At 39.0% G+C, this 26824-nt stretch overlaps 1 protein-coding gene across 1 annotated transcript in view; it reads right to left on the reverse strand.

The window, feature by feature from the left end:
* LRCH1 (leucine rich repeats and calponin homology domain containing 1) overlaps positions 1-25560 on the reverse strand; it is a 105097-nt gene extending 79537 nt beyond the window's left edge. Inside the window, 1 exon segment of the mRNA XM_062487709.1 lies at positions 25317-25560. Coding sequence (XP_062343693.1) covers positions 25317-25560 — 244 coding nt within the window.
* Positions 25561-26824: the final 1264 nt, after the last annotated feature.

Below are 26824 nucleotides of genomic sequence, written 5' to 3' on the forward strand. Positions count from 1 at the left end.
TTAACAGCTTCAGAAGTGATAAGTGATACAATTGCCTCACTTTTTTTTTGTTCAGTCACACACGGAGTCTTTCAAAGTCATTACTTTGTATGTACTGACAAAAGTACATACTTTTCACCCAGAAATCAGGACAGTATGCAATACAAACCTAAGTAAACAATCATGGTATTTGTAGGTAAAACGTACCCATACAATGAAATTATACCCCATACAGAATGAGAGGAACACTGATAACTTCAATTTCTTTGCTTTAAACCGCAAGTGGCAAGTAACTGTAAGATTTGCCATCCCTGCCAGGAGTAGACTTAAATTAGTAGGATGCAAGAAAGATCTTACCTATCTTGGCAGTCAGATATTTCTACAATGTTTCTAGATCACAGTTACTCTCTGTCAAACATAGAACAATGTTTTATGTCTTAACTAGAGCTGGTATAACTCATTCGTCTTGCAACAGTACTCAGAAAAGTTGTAACACTTTTTTTGTTACAGAGCACCTAAAACTAGAGCAAGGACCCTGATGCCACGTATACGACCCTGTCACAAGATGAATTCCCATTCACCAAATGGAGATGACAAATTAGTTAAATTCTCTTCACTACTGCATGAGAACAATATTCAGTCAACTCAAGGAAAGTAAACAGTAAAGTGGAGCAGGGCAGCCTTACATTTCCAGCTAGAGAAGGAGGAGATGACTAAGAACCAAGTACTCTTAAGAATTCAAAATCAGCTAAGAACGCTGGTTGGCATAAAGCTGGCATAAAACAAACTGTTCAGGCTTCTGAGATCAACATCATGCTATAAAATCATCTCTCTACTTCAGTCGTGGTGTTTATTAACACAACTGACCACAATTGTACCAGGCAGCTTTTGTTAAAATAAAACCAGAACATTATGAACAGCAAAGCTTTCTGAAGCTGCCGCTACACTACTTCTAATCACATCCTGTAGTATGGAGGCAAGCTTCTCTCACACAAGCAGTGTCCTGTACTTTCAGTTATGCTGGCAATAAAATAAATTACAGGAAATTATACAACTGCTGCTTGTTCCTCTTCAAATCAATACTTAAAACTGCGCCTGAAAAATCCAACTACAAAATCATGGAAAGCATTTAGAAAACTCACCTCCAAATATATCTTGCAGATTTACTTTCCCCTGACACAAATGATGCTTCATCAATCAGATGTATAGCAGGTTAGTCCTTTGGATGGCTGAGTTAATCACAGGCAATTGGCTTCTTTATGGTAAAAGGGACCACTGAACTGGGATTGCGAAGAAGACAAGCATACCCAATAGGAAACTTGGTTTCCAGTGTAAGCTTTGGAAAAAAAGTTTTATATTAACAGCACTTTAGGAAACATTGAAAAATAAGGGTTAGGAATTGGAGTAATCCTAAAACACACTTAACTACTCATGTTTACACCTTTACCACTGTTTGTGTTAAAACAGTTTTGCATAGTTTCTCATATGCTTTCTCATATAAGTCATACAATCTCTCTCCCCCACTATTACCTTCTACTTGTTTCTAATACATAATTTTATAGCAATAACAGAGGATTACTTGAAAAACCAAACCAGAATACTTAGCCAATGTGCTAAAAAACACACTGTACATATAAATGAGTAACTGTGCTTATTCACTGTTATGGGAAGAAAGTTGATAGGACTCTGCAGGCATTAAAATGAAAAAGTGAAAGTACCCTAACTTTAGGAGGTGATAATTACCTGAAGGACATATCAAATTCCAGAAGAGTTCAGGGTGTTGACTATTTTTTGGATAACAGGCCTTCAACACCGAAAATCTTGTTCTGCATTTTTAGATGCAATCCTGACACAGAAAACTTGCCTTGAGGGCAGCATCAAACCCTGAAAAGGATCCCTCACAGAAAACTAATAACTGAAGCAAAAAGCATTTTTGTTAGGGGTAGGCAAATAAGGATACTGCGAGACTCACAGAAGCTCTCTTCTCTTGGCTTGGGGAATAAGAGCTATTGCTCCCTAGTACCTTTCCAAGCATCAGGTGGAGCAGTCATTCCAAAGGGCAGAGAGACATGTTGTAGGTAACACATGTCACCACAAACCCACAAATGAATAGAGGGGAGTAGTACTGCACTGGATGCCTACACAAACACAGACACCACAGACAGATCTATCCTGTTCCTAAGGTTCAATACTAAGAGATAAAAACCCTCCACTATTGTCTCAATTAGCTTTTGTCCATCCTCTGTCTCACACTTAGTCTACTTGCTGGCTACTCCATCCTGAAGCCTGGTAGAAGATCATGCACAGATCCCACAGATATCCACAAGGCAGGGGAATGGAAAGAGAAAAAGAATTTTTTAAAAGAGTTTCATAGGTAAAGCCATGGTAATAGGGCAACACAGCCTCACCAGGCAAATGTACTAGCCTGCTTGAAATGTAACTGTCCCATTCTATCCCTTTCTTGCTGTCCTTTTCCCACATGCCTTCCCCTCCTCACTTTCCTTGGATCCTTTTCCACTTCCGATCCTTGCCTTAAGTAACTGATATTAGACCTGTACAATCTCAAAATTATCTTACTCTGTCCCCAGTGCTGCTCTAATACATCTTACGCACCTTTTACAACAGTCACCCCTCCCCAGTCTGCCTGTCATTCCAAAGAGTTTCTTCCAGTGAATCACCTCAGCAGGTTTTGCAACAGAGATAATGGCTTCACTGGTCAACTTTGCTGGCTTTAGGAGCAGCTTAACAGATTAAGTGGCCCAGTTTTCCACCTTATGGCTATTCCTCTCGTCATTATCTGACTATCTGAATAGCCAGTAATCAGATGTCATTACACATATCTCAAAAAAGCAAGAAGCTTTTGAGACAACTTAGTTACTATTTCACCAATATTTTAGCTTTTTTAGTGTTTTATCATGCCCTGTTTTTATTTAAGAACATTTAAACATGATTTAACAAATAAGCGTGATTAAACACCTATTTTCAGTATACTATAGTCATTGAAAAATAAGAGGTCAGAAGAAAAACTTCATAATAGCTTAATGTAGCTGCAAATTATATCAAATTCTTAAAACAGCTGCAGGTGAGGGCAAGGCTTCTCCTTCCTACTACAGCACAACCTATCTTTCTCCCACTCCTAGCTCCAAAGTTTTGGCCATCTTTCCCTAATCATTCCTGCACTTGTTCTTGTACCTTGCTGCCACATTATAATGAGTCCTGAGATATTGGTGTGTCTCTCTTTATTACACTTGCTCTCATGTTTCTAGTACATAAAAATTGCTGCTATATCTATTTAACTAGGAATTGGAGACACAGTGACTTCTTTGAAATTAACTTTTCAAAGACATCACACATTACTTGAAGCAAGCACAGTGAGAGTTGTATTATCCATATTTAATAAGTAACACAAACCAGCAAAGCCAGATTAATAGAGAGAAGCCAGATTTGTGTGTCTTATCCTAGATATATGTTCTAAGATGACATCTTATTTTCCTAAGTGAAAATTCTCAGGCACAAAGCCTGCAAAAGGATTCTGAGGAGGAAAAGAAATGCACAGTAATATTGGTGAAAGCAGCAGAGAAAGAGTAAAAAAGAGAGGGATTCAATCTTTACCACACACAGTTCTAAAAACCAGAAGAGGAAGCCAGCTTTTGCCTGAAGAATCCCAGACACTTTCAGTTTATTTTGTTTTGCTGAAGACTGAAGAGTTCCATTGCCCAGCAATTACTACATGTAGACATTAAGATTCAGTAAATATGCCTACATGGGCAAAGTTCAGATTCCTGGTTTGTGCTGGTGCATTAACAGTAAGACTGCAGACCAAAAGCTAGTAGCAGTATAGAAGATACTTTTGGCATGTCTTATGGCCTTAAAGGTCTTTTTACTTGTGATCCTATAAAAGGATAGAATAAAATCCTATTATTTTAAGATTGGTTCCAACATCTTCACACCATTTTAAAATAATGCACTCACTCTCTCAGAATTAAAAGGTGATTTGCAGTGCTTTATATAGAATCAAAGACTAGGCATTCATTTAAATAGCTAAATGCTTTCTTGTCTGCTTTTCTGGTGTACTCCTACATAGCAGCTATATTCAATGATAGAAAAGGCTCCATTCTACCAAGAATCAAAATATCACACACTAATTGCACGTCAAAAAAATGGGTTTGTTAGTATTTACCATCAACACAATCCAGAAACTGTCTATACTGTGGTTAGTCTATTTAATTATGGTCAACCACATGCTACTAATTTGCTAAGTTATTTACAGGTTTTATCTTTTTTATTGTATAGTTTTATTTGCTTTTCCCCCTTTGCCCAATAGTCACATCTTCATTCACATTCATTTCAGACAATTCCGCAAGGAACACACAAGCGCTGCCAGAATTAGGGACCTCAGCATAACTCTTAAGAACCTACATCCTTTCCTACCTCTCTTTTTTTAAAAGCCTTGCAAATTAAGCACCGCAACTATAAAGGTACAGAAGAACTCTAATATGACACCCAAAAAAAATATAAATCAGAAGAAGATTTTAAACTTGTTTCTAGTTCTCAAATAAAAAAAATTAATCAGGACTATTTCTAAGTCTATTGTAAAAATACACTATACTTTTAGATTAACACAGAGTAGTTTCAAACTTTAATATAAACCAGATATTTAAATAAAGGATTTTTCAGAGTCTAAAATATTCATATAGAGTGCAAAAAAAAGTAACTCGGAGTTGAAGTTGTTACATCAAAAAAAATTCCTTTCTAGAATCTCTGGACTAGGTTTCTTAGCTCTCCCTTAGAACTGCTGAACATAGAGAATTCTCTTTTGCTTCTGGTTATTGCTTGTATTTACAGCAGTAATAAGGGAAAGAGGACATTCTTCAGAAAATCCTCAGCTTTCATGTCAAAGATCTGCAAATAGTTTTAATGAGATGCCACTTTCAAGCTTTTATGAAATCAGTGTTTTTCAGTTGGGAAACCACTGTTCTAGAGAAACTGTCCAAAGTGAAAAATCAGTACAAGATGTCTTCTGCAGTGAAAAATCAGAACAAGACCTCTTCCATCTCCAATTCCGAGAGATTGAAAACACTTAGAGAAAGTCTCTCTGACACAGAGCAACTCAGCAACCCGAGTTCAAAGGGAAAGGTTTTTTACACTTCTGTTTCAATAAGAAATTCTAAGTAACATCTGAGTAAGTTTTCACACACACTTGAATGTTACATGTCTGACAGCATAGTTAAATACTTTTCCTACCTTAATCTATTCTTTCAAGTCTACATACATCATATATCTTGATTTGACAAAGACATAGGAATGTCCTGACTGTTACAGTGGTCTCCATCTCTGCAGCTCCAAAGCATCAAGACTGTCTGAAGAGACTTTAGGCATTTACTGCCATCATAGTTAGGGACACACCTGTATCAGCATTACATTGCTTTTCTCAGACCCATCGCAATCTTGGAAAAATGACTGAAGCTCATATGGACATATCCACAGAAATTATAAAATCATGAGCAAAGAGAAGGGCAAAATGTTCTTTTCTTGCTGAACTGTAGCCAGAAAGAAAAACAACTGCACAAGGACACAAAAAATTACATGAGTAGGAAGAATTGCCTGGTGCTAATACTCTTTTACCACTTCCTTTATCTGTAAAAACAGAACGGTGATTTTAAACCAATAATCACCCCTTATATAAGATTGCTACACAACATCATATAGTTACATAACAGAGAAGCTAATGCTAGATTATTAACAAAACACAATAAAAGGGTTTAGTTGTTAAGAAATTACTATAAAAATAACAAAGCATGCGTTGTGAGTAGCAACCAAAATCAGAATTAAATATACTACTTCTCTGAATAAATTCTGCATAAACCACAGAAACTTTAAATTGATCCTGAAAAGGTCCAGTGATTACACTAATTGCCTCTAATTTTAAAATTATGGACACAAGAATGTGTGAATTTTTTCTTCTAGCTACAAGAAAAAGAAAGCCCAAATTTTGAGTCCATATGCCTGAAGTGTGCACATATGTCTACATCATGTCCCACATGTCTATAAACACGGGCTTGCACATGCCTGCAAAAAAGAATACAATGCACGAAGACTGGAGTAGTTCTTTATTCAAATCCATTCTTGCTTGACAAACTGCATCATACAAAAGTCTGTTAGCAGTAATTTCCATAGTCAATATGATTTGAAATATTTTGCCTGCATATACTTATGAAACCCTAAACAGATGTCCCTTTACAGTTGTTATCCTAGGGAACAGTCTTTAAGGAAATACATTCTCCTGGCTTACCTGCAGTTTTATCTGGCAAAAAAGATACCAACCAAGGTATCTTACCTACCCTACCAAGGCTCAGAGAGGCCTATATCTGATGAAGCAATATTAAAAAGGAAAGTGACTTAGACACATTCTGAGAGGATGCCCTTTTCAACCTGTTACACTTCAGATTTTGCTTTTCTGCAAAAAGAGAAGGTGAGCTCAATCTTCTCTTCCCCTCATTTTTACTTGGTATCAGAGGGAGGCCAGACAGCATTTGCACTAAGACTCAACTTTTCAGTGGGCAAACTGGTTTCATCACTGTAAAATGAGGTTAAAGTAAGAGGAGAGAAAAAAATTTCCAAGCGGTATCCTAAAATTCAGTATTGCTATCTTACTCTCATATACAATACAGCTCTATTCATTCTGCCACTCCAAGTTAGCTACTAAAGCACTGCAAAACAATAAATTCATACTACATAACTTAAAAATTTTCCAAACCATCAAATTGCATGAAAATGGCTAAAAGTGTGATGGTAGCTCGGTGCCTACATAGTAGTTTTATAAGATCAGAAGTCAAACCTTCTTTAACAACAACAACAACAAAACAAAAGAAAAAAAAAACAAGCTGCAGTATAAAAAATTACCTTTGACCACATTAGAAGTCCAGTGGAAAGCCCCTGAAAAATTTATAGATGAAACAGTCAAGTAACATTGTATTTAAACACTAACTTCCTCCAGTCAATTTACTGCCAGGTACACTGACTTTCACACATTTTAAATGTAAATTGAGGAACACAGAGCAATTCCCCAAAGAAAACACATACATGCTATTGAACTGTAGAAATACAGCATAGTATTATATAGGGATATACAGCATAGTAATATATAGGGATATAAGCTCAGTTATCATAGTCACTGTACTTCCTTTTTCTTTAAAGCTTACATCTTACTACCTTTATGAGAACACAAGAGACAGTTTCAGATTTAAACACACAAGTTCAAAACCATTCCACCCACCTAAGACAGTAAAACTATAACTATTTGTTACTATTTTGCCTAATAGTTACTCCTTGTTTCTTTACCTTCCGCTATAAAGGCTAACAGAAAGCACAAAAACCCAAACAATAACCAAAGACTTTCAGAGGGCTAATATTATTCAGGAGTTATTTAGAAACTCGTCACTTCCCAACACACCTACAACCTGTTCCAGTCCTCATCAACTTCTCCAGTTATAACAGGAAAATCCTCACTAGTTGAAACCTACTATTCTGCAGCTTTATAGCCCTTGACAGTTGTTATTGGAATAAATTAAAAAACTCAACTCAAATACTGTTAAATGCTGGCTTAATATTTTACGAGGAAGAAATATATTGGTAATCATGTTACAAAGTAGAAAATTTAATTAATGGAAGAGAGTTTGAGAAAAACACTCTAAGACATAATTTGATTAAATGTTACTGTTCAAGAAAATATTGCCCAAAAAAAAAAAAAAACACAAAAACCCTGAAAAACCAAACAACAAAATCCAATGTAACAACAGCAATGTTGAATAGCAGAGTCTGCAGTGTATTTCACTACACACTAATACATGGCTGAATCATGAAAGTAATTTGGTATCATCTTGCCACAGATGAGTTCTCCTACAGATTTTCATATGATTAAATACAGAAAACAGACTCCTTTTAACCGCTACAGTTTCTGGTGATTTTTTGATTAAACTAAAGAGAAGAAACCAAAGAGAAGGAACCAAAGAAAAACAGGTATTGGTCATGTATCATAAATTCTGCTCCTCCATCTGCATGGAAGGAGACCTTTCACATCAACGTATTTAATGAAGTTATACAGGAGACCCACTGCATATAATGAAAATATATTGGCAGTCAACATAAATACCAGGAATAATTTTTTAATATTCAGATACTGGAATATAAGAACAAATTCTCACAGTATTTTATTGTTTACCTCCCTGCTGTTGTGGATTCCTCAACACAGTCAAAAAGAATGAAAACCAAGGCATAACATGCAAGACCATACATACCATCTAGTGAACAAGAATAACCATATTCCAACAGCTCTAACTGCATTATAGTCACATTATTTACAGATTTTCACAGTGATATTCAAACTCCTGCTGAGCTAACTAAATTCAGATGCTGAGAACAGGCCAAGTACAGCAGTATAACAGGGGACCTTGCCCAGGAAGTAGGTTGAACAAGCCTGTGCTGAGGATTATGCAGATGAAAGAAGACTGATAAACTTCCTTTCACTGCTATAACCGAGTCCGAAGTATCATTTGTTTGAGAACATTAGAACAGGGAAAGTCCCAGATACATCAGTCAGAAGGGATTTTGCCAATAACTTGACTCATGCCCACATTTTGTGTTACCTGCGTTTGCATACCAAATTTTCAAAACAAACAAACCCACCTACAACTTATTTTGCTTTGCTTGCATGTGCAGCTTTTCCTTTACCTATTAAATTCACTGTCTCAACCCACACTTCTAACCCTCTGGTTCATTTATCCATTCCACTGTGGGGGAAGTGAGTGAGCAGCTGTGTGGGTCTTAGCTGCCTACTGGTCTTAACCCAGTACAAATAAGTAAAACTTACGGCCATACAACTTGAAACAGTTTAGTAATTCTCAACACAGGCATTCCACAGCTGCCATCAGAACTTCATAGAGAGAAAAAAATCACCACACACTATGTCAATATAAGCAAGCCTGTGTCTCTGAATACTTTTTACTGAGAACTCCAGTCTTGAGTGCTACAAGTGCCTCATGAACATCTTTCTAATGAAGAAATCCCAATGCACACAGAATAGTATTTAAAACTAAGACCACATCACATTCTGTTTTAGAGAGTTGTAGATGCACTTCCAAAAATGCATTAACCTAGCTCCTCTATTTCCTTAATAGACTAACAGTAAGAGTCTACATTTGGTAATACAGATGCAAAACATGTCAGAATTTATGTCCATACACAACTGGAGCAAAACTCTACAAGTAGGTCTGTGGATAAATATGTCAGCAAACAAAAGGTGTTTGAATAGTGTATTTTGCGTCGCTACAATGCAAGGCTGTAAAACAAATCTAATCACCTTGGGTATTCTTTCACCACAAAAATGCTGGGAATTCATAACAGAAGGAATACCTGAGACTTTGAGATACATGGGAATGCCTCAGCTAAATGAAATATGCTTCAACTGACAAGAACAGACGAACAAGTTTAGACTTGACTCAGCTCTGCCCTGGTGATTGGGTAGTGACCTACAGGGGCCCCTTCATCAGCATCTTAGGTCCTTTCATAGTCTATCCTGTGATCCTATAAAATTTAGATAAAGTTTTTATTAACTGCATATTTTAACTGATACTTACCATTTATTTACAAACAAATATTCTCTTAAGCTGTTTTTGTGAAGTTGCAATTAGATCTTAACCAAAAGTTTCTAAAAGGACAACTCAAATGCCAGTGAAGCCAAAATTATCACAAGTGAGAGAAAAACACATAGAAGAGATCCAAAACCAGTGAACAACACAGCTCTGCCATACAAGAAAGGCAGTTGAAGGGTTATGTTTTAGATCACAAAATTACCTGAAACCTACACTGCAATTATTTATAAAAATCCAAAGCACTACTACTACTCTACCTTTATTGTCTTAGATTTGATCACCTAGACACCTGTATCACCAATTCACCTAAAATAAGATTGCTTAGATTCTAAGATGACTTAGAATGCAATTGCTTTTATGTCACTGACACTTCTAAAGCGGGTCTTTCTGTATCCATAGCACCAGTACATAAAAAATTCTGATGTCATCTGCATTCCACCAAGGGTGGAGGCAGACAAACACTTTCTCGAAATGAGTTCCCAAGAAATCCACATTCATAAAACCAAAACATCCTGTTTCTATAAAAGGAATTGACAAGCAATCCATTCTAGGATAGATACTCAGGGAGGCATGGTTAATTATTAAGCAATTTTATCTATATTTTATTTAAAACCTTCCTCAATATTACACAAAATATGAAAGGAGACACAAGTGAAAAATTATTACAATAAGAAAAGTCCACCTCGACATCTTTAAAAAGACATGGTCATAAGCTAGGATTTGCACACTATTGAAATAAATAATATTCTACAACTTCATACAAACATACTATCTACTAGCAGAGATTTTTTATTTGCTCACACCAGAACATCAGTCATTTTTATGTGGCTGTAGAAGGCTAATCCAATGTCTACTCAGAGAAAATGAACAACACCCTCAAGGAAATCATTAAGTGTCTCATACAAACAATCAGTTTTATTTCTTCACAACCCAGCATCAGTCAGAATTTTCAATACTTTCCTCCCTGGAATACAGAGCCACCACTGATAAAAAAATACATGAGTGATTGCTGGTAATGGTGCTGTAAGTAACAGCAAGGCCAAGTTACAGATACATGGGGACCTGGAGCACATGTTAGGTCAGACACAATCAAGGTAATATTTAACTCTAACATACAAAAATGTAAAAATACAACAAGAAAGAACGTGATCATAGAATCACAGTCTTGGCAAGTGATAGCATAAGCCTGGAACAATGACAATCCCACCAAGTCTAAGGTGCAAATTACTAAAATGAAAGTTGGGTGCATTAACAGTGACTAATGAGAAATAAGCTGAACACACATTACCCCAAGGAAGGTATTTACAAAGCAACTCACAAATTGCTATGCCCAATTGTCAATAACAAAATAAAAGACAATAAGACTGTTAAAGCATCCAAAAACCTGCAAGGTTTTGGGAAACTGCAAGATTTGGGATCTGAAATCATATTTCACAGAACACCAAAGGTTCACCTGTTTAGGACTCTCTTACAAGCCCTTGCCATAATTATTACAGCAATGTAAGATAGGCTCAACTCTGTCCCCCACTGCTCTGAGGTTTCCTTCCCAAGAACAGGCACAGCAGGCAAAATCTCGTGCCAGCTCCTTAACACCACAACCCAAAGCCCGTCCCAGTAGTTTAAATCCACCACCATCATCACCATTTAGGTTGCCATCCTATTTAAACAGGCAGCAGCTTTCAGCGGGAAGCTAGATGGACAACTGCAGTGGCACCCTAAATTCCTGTAATTGGAATTATATCTCATTAATCAATTACCTACATTTACTAAATACAAAAGGAAAAAAAAAAAAGTATAAACAACTGCAGAGGAGTAAAAGTCCGCTACAGTGTATTAGCTTGTCTAGAGAAAAAAAATAAATAAATGACCAGAAGTTGAAGCTAAAATACAAAATTGCTGTGTAATCTCTTATTTGTTGCCAAAGGAAATATATAATCCATCATACTATTATCACTGGCATACTTTAAAATTGAGACAGTACACATGAGCCATGGATTTCTGATCTAGATACACAGACTCAGCCAGGAAAATTGATGGCCAGCATTAAACAGAGGGACGAACTGTATCAACATAAAAGTCTCTTTTATAAAGACCAATCAACTGCATCAACATGTTCCAGCAAGAACAGTCCATTAGCATCAGGATGCAAACATAATAAGGTGAGACATCTGGTAAAGAAAACAGGACTGACTAAATACTCTGGGTATTAGGGAAATTCCTCTAAAAGCAAGCAGCTTCTGTTAATCAAGCAAAATGCCCTGGCAGCTTACTACCCTCTACCATTTTCTTTCTTGCAAGACTGCTTCACAATGATTTATTTACCATCTTCCACAGGAAAAACAAATTTATGTTGACATAATCGTAATTTATTAACCATAATAATTACCAATAAAGTAATATATTTCACCTTATATTCTGTTTTTTACACACATTTATTGGGTTATCCTCATGCTATCACTATTTCATGCACCAAGGAAAGGTTTAGAAACACATGAAAAAGAACTCTACCACACAAAGTGGAGCAGGTGAAATATTTATATATAATACACTCGATATATTTAATACACACAATGACAATGTAAATGCACTAAGACTGAGCACAAGCAATACTTGGGGTTTTTTTCCAAGCTGAATCAATTACAAGCAGAGGAGTACCTCCTGCCTGCAAATGTTTTTATTTCTATGAGAACACTGAAAAACAAGATAGTTTTTTAGACAGACTAATTCCTTCAGATAACGTTAACCAGGAATGTAATTTATCTTCAGTAAGTACCTTAACAAAAGCAACCTCTAAAAATAGCAAAACTATTTGGCTAAAAGCTACAAGAGAGAAATATAACCAGTATATAGTACATAGCCATCAAAACACAAAACAAAAGACTGTTTTACAGGGACACCTGTATATAGGAAAGCTGGCAAGGTTTCTGCTTAGTCCAGTAAGCAAAATGCAAGCCTTCTGCAGACTGAGCACAGGTATTCTACAGAAGTGGATCTGGAATTATTGTTTTTCATAAATTGTATAGAACAAGAGGATTTGCATTTTAGAAACTAATCCTGGAGGTAAATAGCTGGCTGAGATGCCAGTGCTTCACTACCCCCATACCAATACCATGATTTATTTCTTCATTTTAGAGCCTTAGCATCAACAACAAAATCTGGTAACTGTCTTTGAAAAGTTATTCATTAGACTGACCCTCTCAAATTTGTGTGATCACAGATTTGATCAGAACTCATTTTATTTTGTCCATATTTCCAGATTACTGTGTTAAAGCCTTACATTACAAAGTTAGAGCACAAAAAACCCAATACTGATTTCTGGGATGATTTTAAAACGAGAGTTCTACAGATTTTTAGAAGCTACATCTAGAAAAACTCTGATTCTCATGAAGAATTTACCCATGTTGACTTCACACACACAAAGAAAAAAAAAGGTTTTTAAAAAAAGTGGATTTTTAATGAATTCTGTTATTCTGTTACTGAAAACTATTTTCTTGCTGCACCATATATTATTCCTATTTAGTCTAATACAAAATTGGGGAAAAAGCTAGCACATCTGTGAAGCACATAGAAGGAAGCAACCTCCAGCCTTTTTTGCAAGTTTTCAGACTTTTTATTGGTATTAGAGTTTTCAGATTTAACTAGCCTGTTCACTCTTCTCCTGACTATTTCAAACTCCTGGTTTAAAACTCCACCCAAAGTACTCAGAAATCATTTAGAAACTTTCATTTACAATAAGCACACATTCACATCTAGTAACTGGTCTGTTTGTTTGTTTCACGGGGGAACAGCAGTGTTAGGGTTGGGGTGGATTTTTTTTCCCTTTTAAAGGTAAACCCCACAACACTGGATAGAAACAAGGAAACTTCACAGACTCCTATTACCTACATGTACAGTCTCAACTGCAAGGCTTGAGTTTCACTGTTCCCACAGCAACACCCTGATTAATTTCTTCATTTTAGAGCCTTTTCCTGCAGAGGCTAAACTTCACACTGTCTCTTACTTCTCTCCAACAAATACTTGTAGAAAAACCTCTTTCTTCAGGCTACCAATGCTTCATAGATAAACATGGCTTAAATTTTTCTGATAAATGGAATGCTGGAGGGATCCCAGAGCCACATCTCCCACAGCTTAACATTTAAGTGCATAACTAAAATGCTTCAGCAAGACTACCAATTACTGCATTTCTGTTACTACCACACAGAACTGCTCAACACCAAACAGAGCTATGAGATTCCAGAAGCCATTTTTAGCCCAGGGCACTAGGCCAAAAATAACCTTTTCAGTTCTCTAGGAAGCCAAATGTACAAAGATATGAAAACTGGCAGGAGGAGTACAGCACTTCTTGCAAAAACACTGATTTTTTTTTTTTGTGCAATGTTACTACTCTTTCACATTAACTGATTCTTAACTGATTGCAAATCTATAGTGATATTCTTTGAGAGACTATTTCTGAGCTGTGTACCTGTACCAGATGCTACTATAAAGTGAGTTTCTGTATTGTGTTAATACATTAAACCACTCCCAAGATTTAAGACCTTAATGGAAGCTTTAAGTCTTTACTGCTATCCCAACATCTTCCAGAACAAAACTAATTGAAATGCCTCAACACCCATTCTTCAAGATATCATACACTGACATTTAAAAGACCATACAATAAAAAAACTCCAAAAAATACCAACCAAAATTGGATTCCATTCACAGCTTTGTCTCTGATCTGTTCTGAGATCTTGATTAAGCCATTCAAAATTCCTGCTGCTCAGTTTTTCCTATCCATACAACCAGAAATAACCTGCATCATTACAGAACAATGAAATAATTCACTGAGCAAAGTTTGCACAGTAATTATTTAATGCAAACATAGAGCAAGATCTTTGTGAGGAACAACTAAAAGTAGAAATCTTAAAGTCATTATATTAATGACATAAAGACTTAAGCTCTTAAAGTCATTACATCAACAATCAATATAATTACATAAAAGGCTTTCAAGTTACAAGAAATTAAAAAGACTACTTTCTCCACCCTTAGAAGTTCCTGGCTGGTTGGCTGAATGTCAAAGTCACACTCAGCACACTTCAACAGAGCAGTAATAGCAGCAATACCACGCTACAAAAGTGTCTCAGTCTACACCATGATAGTGTGTCTTACCTCTAAATTCCCTTACAAAACCTTAGCAAATTGAAGTTACTGCTTATTTTAAATTAGTTCATATTTTCTTTCAAATCATATGACCATCACCACTTGCATTAAAGACTTTTTGCAGTAAATCTCCCAGATTATCTTCACTTTTTATGGTGAATTTGAGACAGCACATAAAAAAGTTCTAAATATGGGGGAGAAACTTTGAAACTTTCCAATTTTCTAAATGAAAAACAATTTTAGACTCTGCAGCCTTTTTTGTCTCCCCCCAAATAAAACCTCAGAAAAACAGCACCTAAAACTACACATTGCCAAATTAACATAACAGTTTTCCATCACATTTGAAAGTTCAGACAGTGAATGGAAAACATCTATTATAACATAGCTACAATTCAGTAAATCAGTCTTAATTTCTGCATATTATGACTAAGAAGCTACATCATCATATTGATGCTGTACAGAAACTAGAAAGAACTGGTACTGATGGGTCTCAAAACCAAACAAAGTATGGAAACATTTCAGATGGATGGCACAAGGATATTCTTGGTCATACATCTTCCTTCAAACACACTAGCAAGCAGAGGAAAATAAAACACCATGTGCAGCAAATCTTGCAAGTGACAGGACACATGTGAGTGAGGAAAAAAACCAAGTCAGTAACACAAGACAATCTGAACGGCTGCTAAGTGGAACACAAGCAAGGAGCAGGCATTCAGCCAGACTGGAATTCAAACCTTGGAAAGGGGATCACAGACAAAACCTACCGAGCAGGGAAACCGCACTGTACAAAGTAGAAGGCAAAGGACAGCTTCCTTGAACTGGGATGAACTCAAAAAGCAACAACAAAACAAGCAAACAAGAAGCCATAGCAACACAAAATAAAATGATCATGGGGAAACCTCGGGTTAAATTGTTCCCCTTGATCAATCACAGCTCTCTTTAGTAACCAGGGCATCCTTGTCCTGCCCCTACTGCTGAGAAAGCTCCTTTCAGCTTTGACCAGACACCCATTCCAGAAATCTTCATAACTGTCTGCAGTTTTTAATTATATAACATATGAATGACACTATGTTCTTCCTCCTTCCTCATTGAATAGACAGACAACTTTGTTGTTACTGTCCTTGCCCTGCCTGAAAAAGACTGAATTAATTCCACTAACCCTCAGTATTCTCAAAACACAGTAATATAATAGCAGCAATGGTACTACCTGTCTAGAGTCCAATAATCCCTATTTCTCCTGTCATCAGGTTTTCAAACAGTTAAAAGTTCAAACAGTACAAAAAATAATTTTAATAATAAAAGCTTTGCTTACCACGATAACAATTTCACTGTCTTTATAATCTCATGTAAGGTTCTTAACTATACATAAACTATTGCACCTGTATTTTTTGGTATCTTGCCTTACCCTGTAAAGGTTATCCAGGGGTGTATTCTGCTCCACTTCTCTCCTTGGCTTAATCTCTGATTCAATTTTCTTTTCCTATCTCATTTTTGCCCATTTTACAAAAATTTTCCATCAGTTTCAGTGACTTGTCTTTGCACACATGTTTTATGAACATGTTTCTTTCTGTTCACCAAAACAACAGATCCAGCTTCTTACTCATGCTTTTCTCTTCACTTAAATGTGGTGGATTTTTTCCCCCATCTTATTTATTTTTCGTTTTTACTTTTTGCCTGTCTAATGTAACGCTACAAAAGAGAGGTGTCACTGCAAATAGCACAACCAAGATGCAGACTTCAGATACTAAAAAACCTCATGTATGTTCAGACACGAAGTGAAAGTGTCATTTGCAGTCATTTTGCTACTTTTGAAACATACTACTTTAGAACATAAACTAGTATTGTAGTCGTATTTTAGTATTCTTTACAGTATAATGAAATCAAGTTGCATGCCATATTTAAACATACTTCCAAAATGTACTTAGCTGAATTTTATTTAACTCAAAAAAAGTATTTTTTCTTAAATCCTCCACACACATATTAATCGCCAGCTGTTCCAGCAATGTCACCACCTACCAGAAATATATATTTATCAGGCTACAACAGTAGAAAATACCTAGTTCATATAGTTAAATCCAAAACCTAGAAACTAAATATGTTACTAATCTAGTATTTTAAAGCACCATGGTCCTGAAAGGAAATAAAAACATTACAACGACCGCACTTCGCGCCAAGGAATAAAATCACCCATCTACAGAAAACTTACATAAAAACCTTATCCATTCAGCAGCACAGATCATGTTAGCACTGCTAACATGGTGCTCAGCTACTTCTCATAAAAAACACTATTCTGATATTTAAAACCTCCAGCTACTTCCAGTAATTTCTCTAACCATTCCTAGAAGAATTACCTCACATAATCATAATGAACTTATCAGCTAGCTTTTAACTAAATGCACACAAGCTCAGCTGAACATGAAACACTTCATGCAGCTACAAAAGCAAGTGCAAACCTCAGGCTCCAAATTACGCACAAAACCAACCCCTACTTTGGCTCTGCCACGATCATCATCTCACAAGTTTTGACTTTTTGTTTTTTTTCCTTTAAGAATATTTCTCCTACAGCCTAGGATAGGAGGACAAAAGACTGTTATTGTTACTTCTATTTTTAAATAGTTAGGAGGTTTACAGGCATTAGGGTGTTCTGCACCATACAAGGAAAAAAAGAATAAAAAGCTGGCCAGCAAGACACCCTTAGAAAAAGACGCTGGGGAGAAGCATTAGAATTTCATAAATTAACTCCTCCCCCAAAGACACATCTATATACAAATTTAGCAGAAAGAAATTATTCCTCCAGAAGTTTAACTCCATCAGTATCATTTCAAAGAACTGCTCTGATGCATAATATGTATATTGCACAGCATGGTCAGCAGAGTCACACACAACAGTCAGAAGACATAACACCCATTTCCAGTTTTGACAGTAATCCGCTTGCCAAACACAGGGATAATGTTTCTGGCTCTTTCAGTTTAACACATCAGAGGACAGTAAATGGGTACACTTGTTGTAATTCTGGTCTGAGTCTAAAATATCTCTGTTTTGGGAAGTGCCATTTCAATTATTTAAATCATATTTAATTTCAACTGTGAATTAGCAATCTAACCATCTTGGGAATGTTCACAAACCTAGCAAATGCTTACTAACAGTCAGCAAGAACACAGCAGGCAGAACAATGAGCAGTCAGCCTGTGGCCCAGTGAGGTTGCTCATCCTGATACACAAAACACCACTCTCTCCTTCTTGGTTGATCTTGTAACTCTGCAAGCACCAAAATCATTGGATTTTCCTTATGCAGACAAATGGATGCTAAGCTTCCCAAACTTCAACAGTTAGCATTTTCAAGTAGGAATTTGAAACTATTATTTGTAGCATAAAGCCTGTAAATGTCATGTATCTTGGAGCCAAACAATTTTCTCCATGTTAACCTGATTCTCTATGCACACAATTCTAATAATTTTGAACATAACTGGCATTTTTCTTCAGTTTTACAGATTTCAGATAATTATCCCAAGTCATTACACACATTTCCCTTCATTGATTTCATATATTTTCTTTCAACAGTTATAAGTTCTTTCTCTATAACACTTCTGCCTTTAACAGTATCATCTTCTTATCCATTTCCTTGTTCAAACCCATATTGCATTGACATTTGCCCCCTTCCTCTTCCAAGCCACAGCTCTACTGCGCAAATATTCATTCTACTTTGTCACAGCCGATTCTGCCCCAGCCTCTTCCCCTCACAGAAGTATTCCATTTTTTCCAAACTCTGTGTACAGTAACTGTGTTAAGATTCATACAGTCTCTCCTGTTTAAGAGATGTCTAAACCAAGACACTTTTTTGCTGGAGACACAATAGAAACAGGCCAGGAAAGGACTAAAAGGTGGTTCATAAACAATGCAGGGATATTTGGCTTCTACCTCCCACCAGACCAGTGATCACAGGAGAATGGATCTGCAAAACTGCCTGTCTAAAAGCATTTGAAAAGGAACCTGTAGCACCTTGACTTTCATAACAGCACTTCTGCTCAGAGTCAGTCATTCCAAGCAGACTGACCAAGAATGCACAAAATGACAACATTTCTACAAAATCTTCAGCCTTTATTCATATACATGCAGAGCATGTCAAAACATAGCAATTCCAGGCAGAGCCGTTTAAAAAACTGCCACCCTAAAGGGGAAGTTGACTTTGGGGGTAAAGGTTCAATCCACAGCAGAGCCTTTTACTGCTGAAATTGGAAAGGGGTTTCACCCTTCCTCCCATCCAATGCTTTTTAGGCTGGCATCTTTCCTACCTCTTAGCCCTAGTTTTGAAGCCTCTCTACAGAGCAAGTCAAAAAGAAAAAAACAAACACAAGGGAAACACACACACAGTCAGTGGTAGAAAGCCATTAATCTGTTCAAGCCACATTCTGAAAAGTAACCAGGCAATTGTGGACTCATAATTTGTTCCATGCAACAAGTCTGAGCTAATTCACATTATTTTGTGCTGAGGAGAGTCTAACAGCACCTGCAAAGTCACTGGCTACATTTCAGCTATGGGAGCATAAGTCCCCAGACAAAGAGGTAACTTTCAAAAGCACCACTGACTAGACTCTACAGCAACAGAACTAATAGACTCATTTCAACAGAAGTCAACAGCCTTGGTGTTTATAAGATCCACAAGCAAAGATATAGTCAGGCTTCAGGAAGAATAAAAGGGCCAAGAGCTTCTAAATGGTATTCTGCAGTTATAAGTTGCTATGCACATCAATGTTTCTAAAAGAACTCTTTTAGTTTGATAAAGCTCTTTCCCAAAGCACTACTTATGAATTAAAAAAAAAGGAAGCTAGAATATGCTTTCACAGAGATGTCCAGCTAGACCACACAATCAGGTGGTGTCAGAAGCTGTTAAATACATAATAATGTTACATATACTGCTGGACACATAACAATGAATACAACAAAATTGATTTATCTTCATTTTTTAGCCATAAGAATTACATCTCCTTGTCACAGTTAAGTCAAGATGGCTAGGGCTGGTATCACTACTAGCTCTTTAACTGGCATTCCCACCAGTCCTTCATTTGCAAATTCTGCATGCCTTTTTTTACAGACTTTCTCTCATGCAATTCTGACTCCTTCCTTCATAGACCTCTCTTTGATAACTCTCAATCCTCCTCTTATTGACAGCTTCACACAGTACTGATTCCTTTTCTTATAGACAGTTCCACACAGTTCTGACTCCTCCTTTCATTCTGCATGATGGGCTGAACCCAAGATGTCCCCTTCCCAACCGCCTAACCCTAACTCTCCCTCACACAACATCATCTTACCTTATCTGTCCCTTACACAACTGCATGTCCCTTGCCTCCTCACAGCACAGCCAGCAGCCTCCTTCTCTTACTCCAGCAGTCTTTCAATCTCAAGCTCCAACTGCAAATGCCTGTGACTAGTGGACAGCTATCCCACTCCTTTATATCCCTCAAACCGATTGGCCAGACACAGATGTTTCCTCTCCTTGGTAATCAGTACAGCTGCAAGTCCTTGGAGCAGATTCCCTCCTGCACTATTCTTTCAGCCTAGCTCGCCACAAATTTTCCCTTTTTTATTTAAGTAAAGTAACTTGACATTATAATACATTTACATACAATAAGGACACATTCACATTTTCTACTTAAGACCAACAGCTACATAATTGCCTGGGCAACACATTATAATAAAGACATATACTTCATCTCCTAAGTTTTGGCTGCAGGTGCAGGGTAATATTCAATTCACTGGTGATAATAAGCAAATATATTTATTCTCTCTCCCTGTCCTAACATACTTAAGATATTATTTGAGCAAAAAAACAGTAAGGTTAGAAATCTTCAAACAAACACAGGAGGGCTGTAGGAAGGGACTGACTTTTGAAATTAAAAAGAAATAGAGTTCTATTCACTTTTTTAGTCTTATAAAGAGATTATTTATTGATATGAGTTTAGATTAAATGAGTAAAATCATAGGATCTCTGCCTTACCCAATAAAACACACAATTTAATCAAAGTATGAAGACAAAACTATGAATTATTCGAAGTAATTATTAGAGAGAACTCTTAAAAGGAGTGGGGCATATAAAATATCTTCTTCCCTAGTGGCCAATTAACAATCAAATTCTAAACAAGAGTCTATTTGGTCATATTTGGTATTTGAAAGTGTGGAGTAGCACAAACAAACCAGTCTGGATGTGTGACATCCAGCCCAGTACAACCTGCACTCAGAACAGGTGGAACCAATTGCACATCTACTGTTGCAATTAGAAGAATTCTCAGACATGAAGGAAGAATTACCCCAATAAAGCAGGGGGATAAAATAAATAAGATTAAATTGTGGCAATCTAATGTATGCAGGATCACAGAATGCTCTAGGTTGGACTGAACCTTTAAATGTTATCTAATTCAACTCCCCTGCACGGAGCAGCAACATCTTTAACTACATGAAGTTGTCTGAGCCCCGTGCACATCATACTTAATTTTAAAAAAAAGGGGGGGGGGGTGTGGAACAAGAAACACTAGTGTTATTGCTGTCATCAGCAAAGAAGAATGAAAGGAACATATTGCACCTGAACCAGCATCACCACTCACAGTGATACTGTTATTTTTCAACCATCTTGAAAGAAAATCCATAGTTATACAGTCAAAACAACTATTTCAAAGATGCTGCCAGGCAAAGGTGTCTTCAACACAGCATTGTCTGACAAGTGCAGTCCAGTTAGAAACACTTAAAAACAGCAGGTAGGACAGCATATTATTGCACCAAAAAAAAAAACCCACACATCCCTTCCAAAATTTCTGTCCAAAGTAGCAATCAAATACTTTAATTTGTAATTATTTTCTAAAAATCTAGCATGTAATTTAAAGAATTTATTTTTTTTCTCTGCCAGGTCACTGCCAGCAGCAGCAAGTAATCCCTCCTCATGTGCCTAACTCACCCCATAGAAATGGATGAAGCAGGTATTCACCAGAAAAGGTTCAGAGGATCTGTTGTCAGTAATACAATCAAAGCCCACAGAAGGAAGGTGAAGTAATACAGTAGGCAGCCATGGCTACATCTTTGGGGCCTTTGCTTGCTCTTTTATAAAGTAACATGCTTCCAGCATTCCCAGTGGTTTGGAAGAATATAATTGCATGCTATTACTTAAGAACTGTGTGATTACTGTGCCACTGCCTTTTGCATAACCCAGCCTGTAATAAAAGTGATAAGAATAGCTTTTATTATTTTTGAAATGGTTTTTGCATTGCATCCACACTGTGGTTTAAAACGTCTGACTAAACTCAAGACACTTTACATAGAAGTTTTATTTTATTCTAACAGTGCTGGACACCATGAAAAGTCCATTCTTTGCACAGAGATCCTGCCTGAAAGTTCAATCTGTCCAGGTCACTCAGCACTTGAGCAGAACTCTCAAAGACGGAGGAAGAAAAATTATATCACATTCTTGTAACTGAGATGTACTGAATGCAAAGAAAAGTCACAGAAGAAAAAGCATAACAAGAAGCCACAGGAATAGAAAGTGACAAGTACAGTTCAGCTTCTGGAGTTACTACAGAATGTAACTGCAGCAAGAATTAGAAAAATCAAACTATCCCATCCCATCCCAGCTTCTACAGGCAAACAAGCCACGTCTCTTTTGTAAGTGCATCAGTTGCTATATAAAATCTGACTTCTAACTGCAGGGAAAAAAATGCATGAACAGAGAACTTAAAGTCGATCACGTTTTTTCTTCCTCAGACCTATAAAAAGCACTCATAACCTTTCTAGAAAACAAGTTTGATAATATTTTAATTGAGAGAAGCTGTAGACTATCACTTTCTGAATCAAAAAAATATTTTCGGTCTGTAATACTAGAACACTGTCAAATGCAGACATGGTTTCAGTTTTCTGGAAATTCCCTGCTCCTCAGACCTCTAAACTGAATCCCCCTCACTAATCTCTACATCAATGAGTGTCTCCATTTTCCAGTGAGACTAGCAATCCCCTCCTCCCCTCAAAAAAGCAGTGAAAGGCTACCCCTACCAAAACACAATGTTTCAGGACTTCAGAGACATGTCAGCACATCAGATCCAAAACTGTAAGTCACTCATTTCAAGGATCTATTCCACATAGCACAGGAAAGTTTTATACCATGCACATTTATGGAGAGGAAGCAGGAGAGAGAATTCCCATCAAGAGTTTACCCCAAGAGTTTCAGAAATCTGGCCTTAACCCAAGCATCTCTTCTGTTTATCTGTTTGTTATGTAATGTAACAAATTAAAAAAAAACAACATTGATTTTTTGGAAATATATCAACATACAACTTTCAAGGCAATTCCCATTAAGCGGTTACAACAAGCTGTTACAAACAAAACCTTAGAGCAACTATAGATTAACACGGTGTTCTCCAAAAATGGGATAATGATAAAAGGGCTGCTGTTGTCACAAGATTACAACATGGGTTGACCTACACTACTGTTTATATAAAACAAAAAGAGAATGAAAATACAGTTCTACATTCAATTTCATATTGAAAGTTTACATGTAAACTCTGACAAAAGCACAATCATGTTTGAAGATAAAGATTATTTTTCCTAGAAAAATCAGCAGAACAAGCAAGTATGTAACAAGCAGGTGCTCCCTGTCCATACTACACACAGCTCATGCCTGTACAGCATATACTTACACAATACACAATTTCTAGCATGCAATCACTACTAATCAAACCATTTTCTTCCCAGTAAATAACCTCCTCAGTACACAATTTGGTTTTCCAGCAGTTTGGTTCAATATTAGGTCAAACTAAAGAAGTTCAATTTCTGTATTTCCAAACTATTTTCTTGTACTGTGGCATGTCTGCTAGATTTCAACTTTAAAAAATAATCGAGATTAAAAAATGCCTTGCTTGGGATGACAAGCTGAAAGTAATTTTAACCACATACAGTTCCTCTACCATGCCTTTCATATCTGCTACTGAGTCAGCTAATGGTTAGTATGGTAACTCATGCTATCAATTCATGGTAGTTTCATTCATCAAGCTTCCTTCACTTTTTTTTTATTGAGATGATGATATAGGTGCTCACACCGATCAGTGTGAAATCCACTCAGCAACAGCCGTCAAGTAACAAAGTTAAACAACAGTAACACATGACACCTACCACACATAAGAGGCACTAACTCTAGACAGATACAATAACCAGGGAGGACATGTGTCTCCACATACAGGAAGGCATAAATGCCCTTATGTGCTGGAGTAGCTGAGAATTTAGATTCATGTTATCACACGTCTGCATGCAGGTATAGCACCTGCTGTTTTGTGGGACAGGAACAAGTGACTACACGTCTCCTGCTCTGCTGCCACAACACAACTATCTCCAGCAGGCAAATGGGCTCACAAAGGCATGTGGAGGCTGGACACGGAAGACCTTAGGAATACACTAATACATTCCTCTAATGCGGGTTCACACCATTCTACCTAGTGCCACCACGTAAAGAAGGGACTAGGTTTCATCATCTGGGATAAACAGGGGCAGGAAAACTGATATGACCCTCTGAGGTGGGTCTGCCTCCCTAGGTGAGAAATAAGCGTGCCTTTTCCAAGTTGGAAGAAAGGTGTGAGAACAAGTTAACACAAACTGAATACTTGTCCCCTCACCACTCCTGCCTGCAGGGTTGTCAGGCCTGTTCCCTCTGCAGATTTACATAATGATGGTGTCCCCCACTATAGAATAAATACAGTGCCTGTGAAGATGGGAATTTCTCTCTACATTTGCCCTGGAAGACAGTATTGCATAGAGCTGGCACTTGTGGCTATACGACTGTAAGGACACTAAGGGGGGATGTCAGCCCCAATGCTGAACAAGTGGCATTTGTGAAAGGTAGCACGCTCTCTGGGGCACCTGCACAGCTAACAGTCTTCCTATGGACATGCCTCCACCTATGGCACGCAAACAGGTGACACGTTCAGAGGTACATGAGTATCTCGATGTAGTTACACACGGACTTGCATCCCCTCCGTGCCAGGTGGGCTCACCCACGAGCAGCAGGTATCTATCCACGCTGGCACTGTGTGTGCATTCCTGCCGCGGCTGAATCAAAGGCGGGCTGGCTGCCACCGCAAACCTCAGCAGTCGAGGAAAACGGGCACAGAGACGCACATTCCCCAGAGGGAGAAGAAGACAGGTGCGAGCAAGAATTCCTCACACATTCCCCCAGTGCGCCACGGGAGAGGCAGCTCTGCCTCACCAAACGCCGAGTGGGGGGATGGAGGGGAGCGAGCACAGACCCAGCCATATGGAAGCAAACACCTACCTCATACACCAGGGCGGGGGGAATAAAGAAAGCACAGGGTCCACGGAGAGATAGGGATGGGCTCCGCTTCCGTGTGGGGACGGGCCCCGGGGGAAGGCGAACGAAAGGGTGAGGAGGGGGTGTTCGCCTCACAGGGAGGTTGGGGGGCACCAAAGTGCCCGAGAGGGCGGGGAGGGGGTCCCTGGCTATTCAACAAACCCACCTTCCCCGCTCCCCGGCCGCCCCCTCCCTGCGCGCCCCCGGGCTCACCTGCCCGCACCGTGTCCGAGAGGTCGTGGCTGAGGGCGGCGGCGCTGCGCGGGAACTCCTTCAGCTTCCTGCCGCTCAGGTTGAGCCCCCCGGAGTGAGCCGCCTCCTCCAGCGCCCGCTCCAGACCGCGGTTCAGCGGCGCCTGCAGACCCAGCGCCCCGCTGCCGCCGCCGCCGCCCACCCCGGCAGCTGCCGCCAGAGCAGCAGAGGGGAAGGGCTGCGACTCGCCTCCCAGCGTCGCCATCTTTCCCTCGCCGCTGGGGGTACCCGAGAGGGCCGCCGGACCTGCCTCCCTCCCTCCCTTCTCGTCTCCTTCCTTCCACCTCCTCCTCCTCCTCCTCCCGCTCCCGGCGGCGGCGCGGGCGGGGGGCGGAGGCGCGAGGCTCGGGCGAGGCGCGCCCACTGCGCATGCTCCGCCCCTCCCGGCACCGTTTCCCGCCGCGGCGCCGCCTAGCGGCGGCGCGCCGCTCCCGGCGCTGGAAGTGCCAGTGGGAAGGCGGAGAGGGGCGGCTCTCCATTGTTTCCTTGCCACAGCGTTCCTTGTAAAGCCAGCTCGGGAGGCCTGCCCAGGCCCTTTGTGTCAGCACTCGGCGGGGCTGTCCCCCAGCAGGGCCCAGGGGCTGGATGGGTGGCGATGGGCGGCGGGGCGGTGTGAGCCTGCAGGTGTGCCGGCAGCAGCGTCTGCGGGCTCGGCTTCTCCTCATTGGGAAGTTAAAAGCTGCAGCGGCTGTTCCACCGAGCGAGGCCTTGGGGAGTATCTGCCCTGCAGAAGGGCTTTCTGTGCCCTGCTTCTCCCGCAGGGAGACACCTGTCTGTAGCTCCTGCGCACAGCCTGCCCCAGAGAGACCCTCGAAGGATTTGTAGTGGCAAATCAAGGATCCACCCTCCTATGTTCAGTTTCCGGTGGGATGATATTTCCGAGCACCAGTTTCCTCTCTATGCAGGTGCATTTGGAAGGTCACATTCCATGTACTGACTTTGGTCAGATCACTAAGTGGCACATCCTGGCACAGCAGCTGAACTGAGCTAGTGGCAAGCTGTCACTGCAAGCAGCCCTTCCATTCCTTGCCCCCCACCAGTTTCTCTGTGACAGTATTTGCATCTGTTTGACTCTTCAGTAGGACCTAGAACAGCTTAAAAGGAGCTGCTAGGAACAGCTCTAAGAGGAAAACAGTGCATACTCTTCAGCAAGCTGATATGAGTGTAGCAGAAGAGAGGAGACTGCAGAAGGAAGTCTTATGGATGGTATCAGAAGAGAGGTGACTGCTCTGCCAGTTGGGTCACGTGTAATGGTTGTGACAAGTAAACTCATATCAGAGATGCATAGAAAATACCACAGCTAAGGGAGACATGAGCCCTAGCGTTTTGGAGTGAATTTCTATGACTCTAAGTTGTCAGGGAAAAAGGCAAATGGCAAGGCTCATGTGGCTTGTGAAGATCAGAGTTGGGTGGGGGACTTATGTGCAGGGAGTTGGCCCCTCACAAAATAGCATGAGACCTCAGTGTTA

This window comes from Cinclus cinclus, chromosome 2, assembly GCF_963662255.1.
Source record: "Cinclus cinclus chromosome 2, bCinCin1.1, whole genome shotgun sequence".
Classification (NCBI taxonomy): domain Eukaryota; kingdom Metazoa; phylum Chordata; class Aves; order Passeriformes; family Cinclidae; genus Cinclus; species Cinclus cinclus.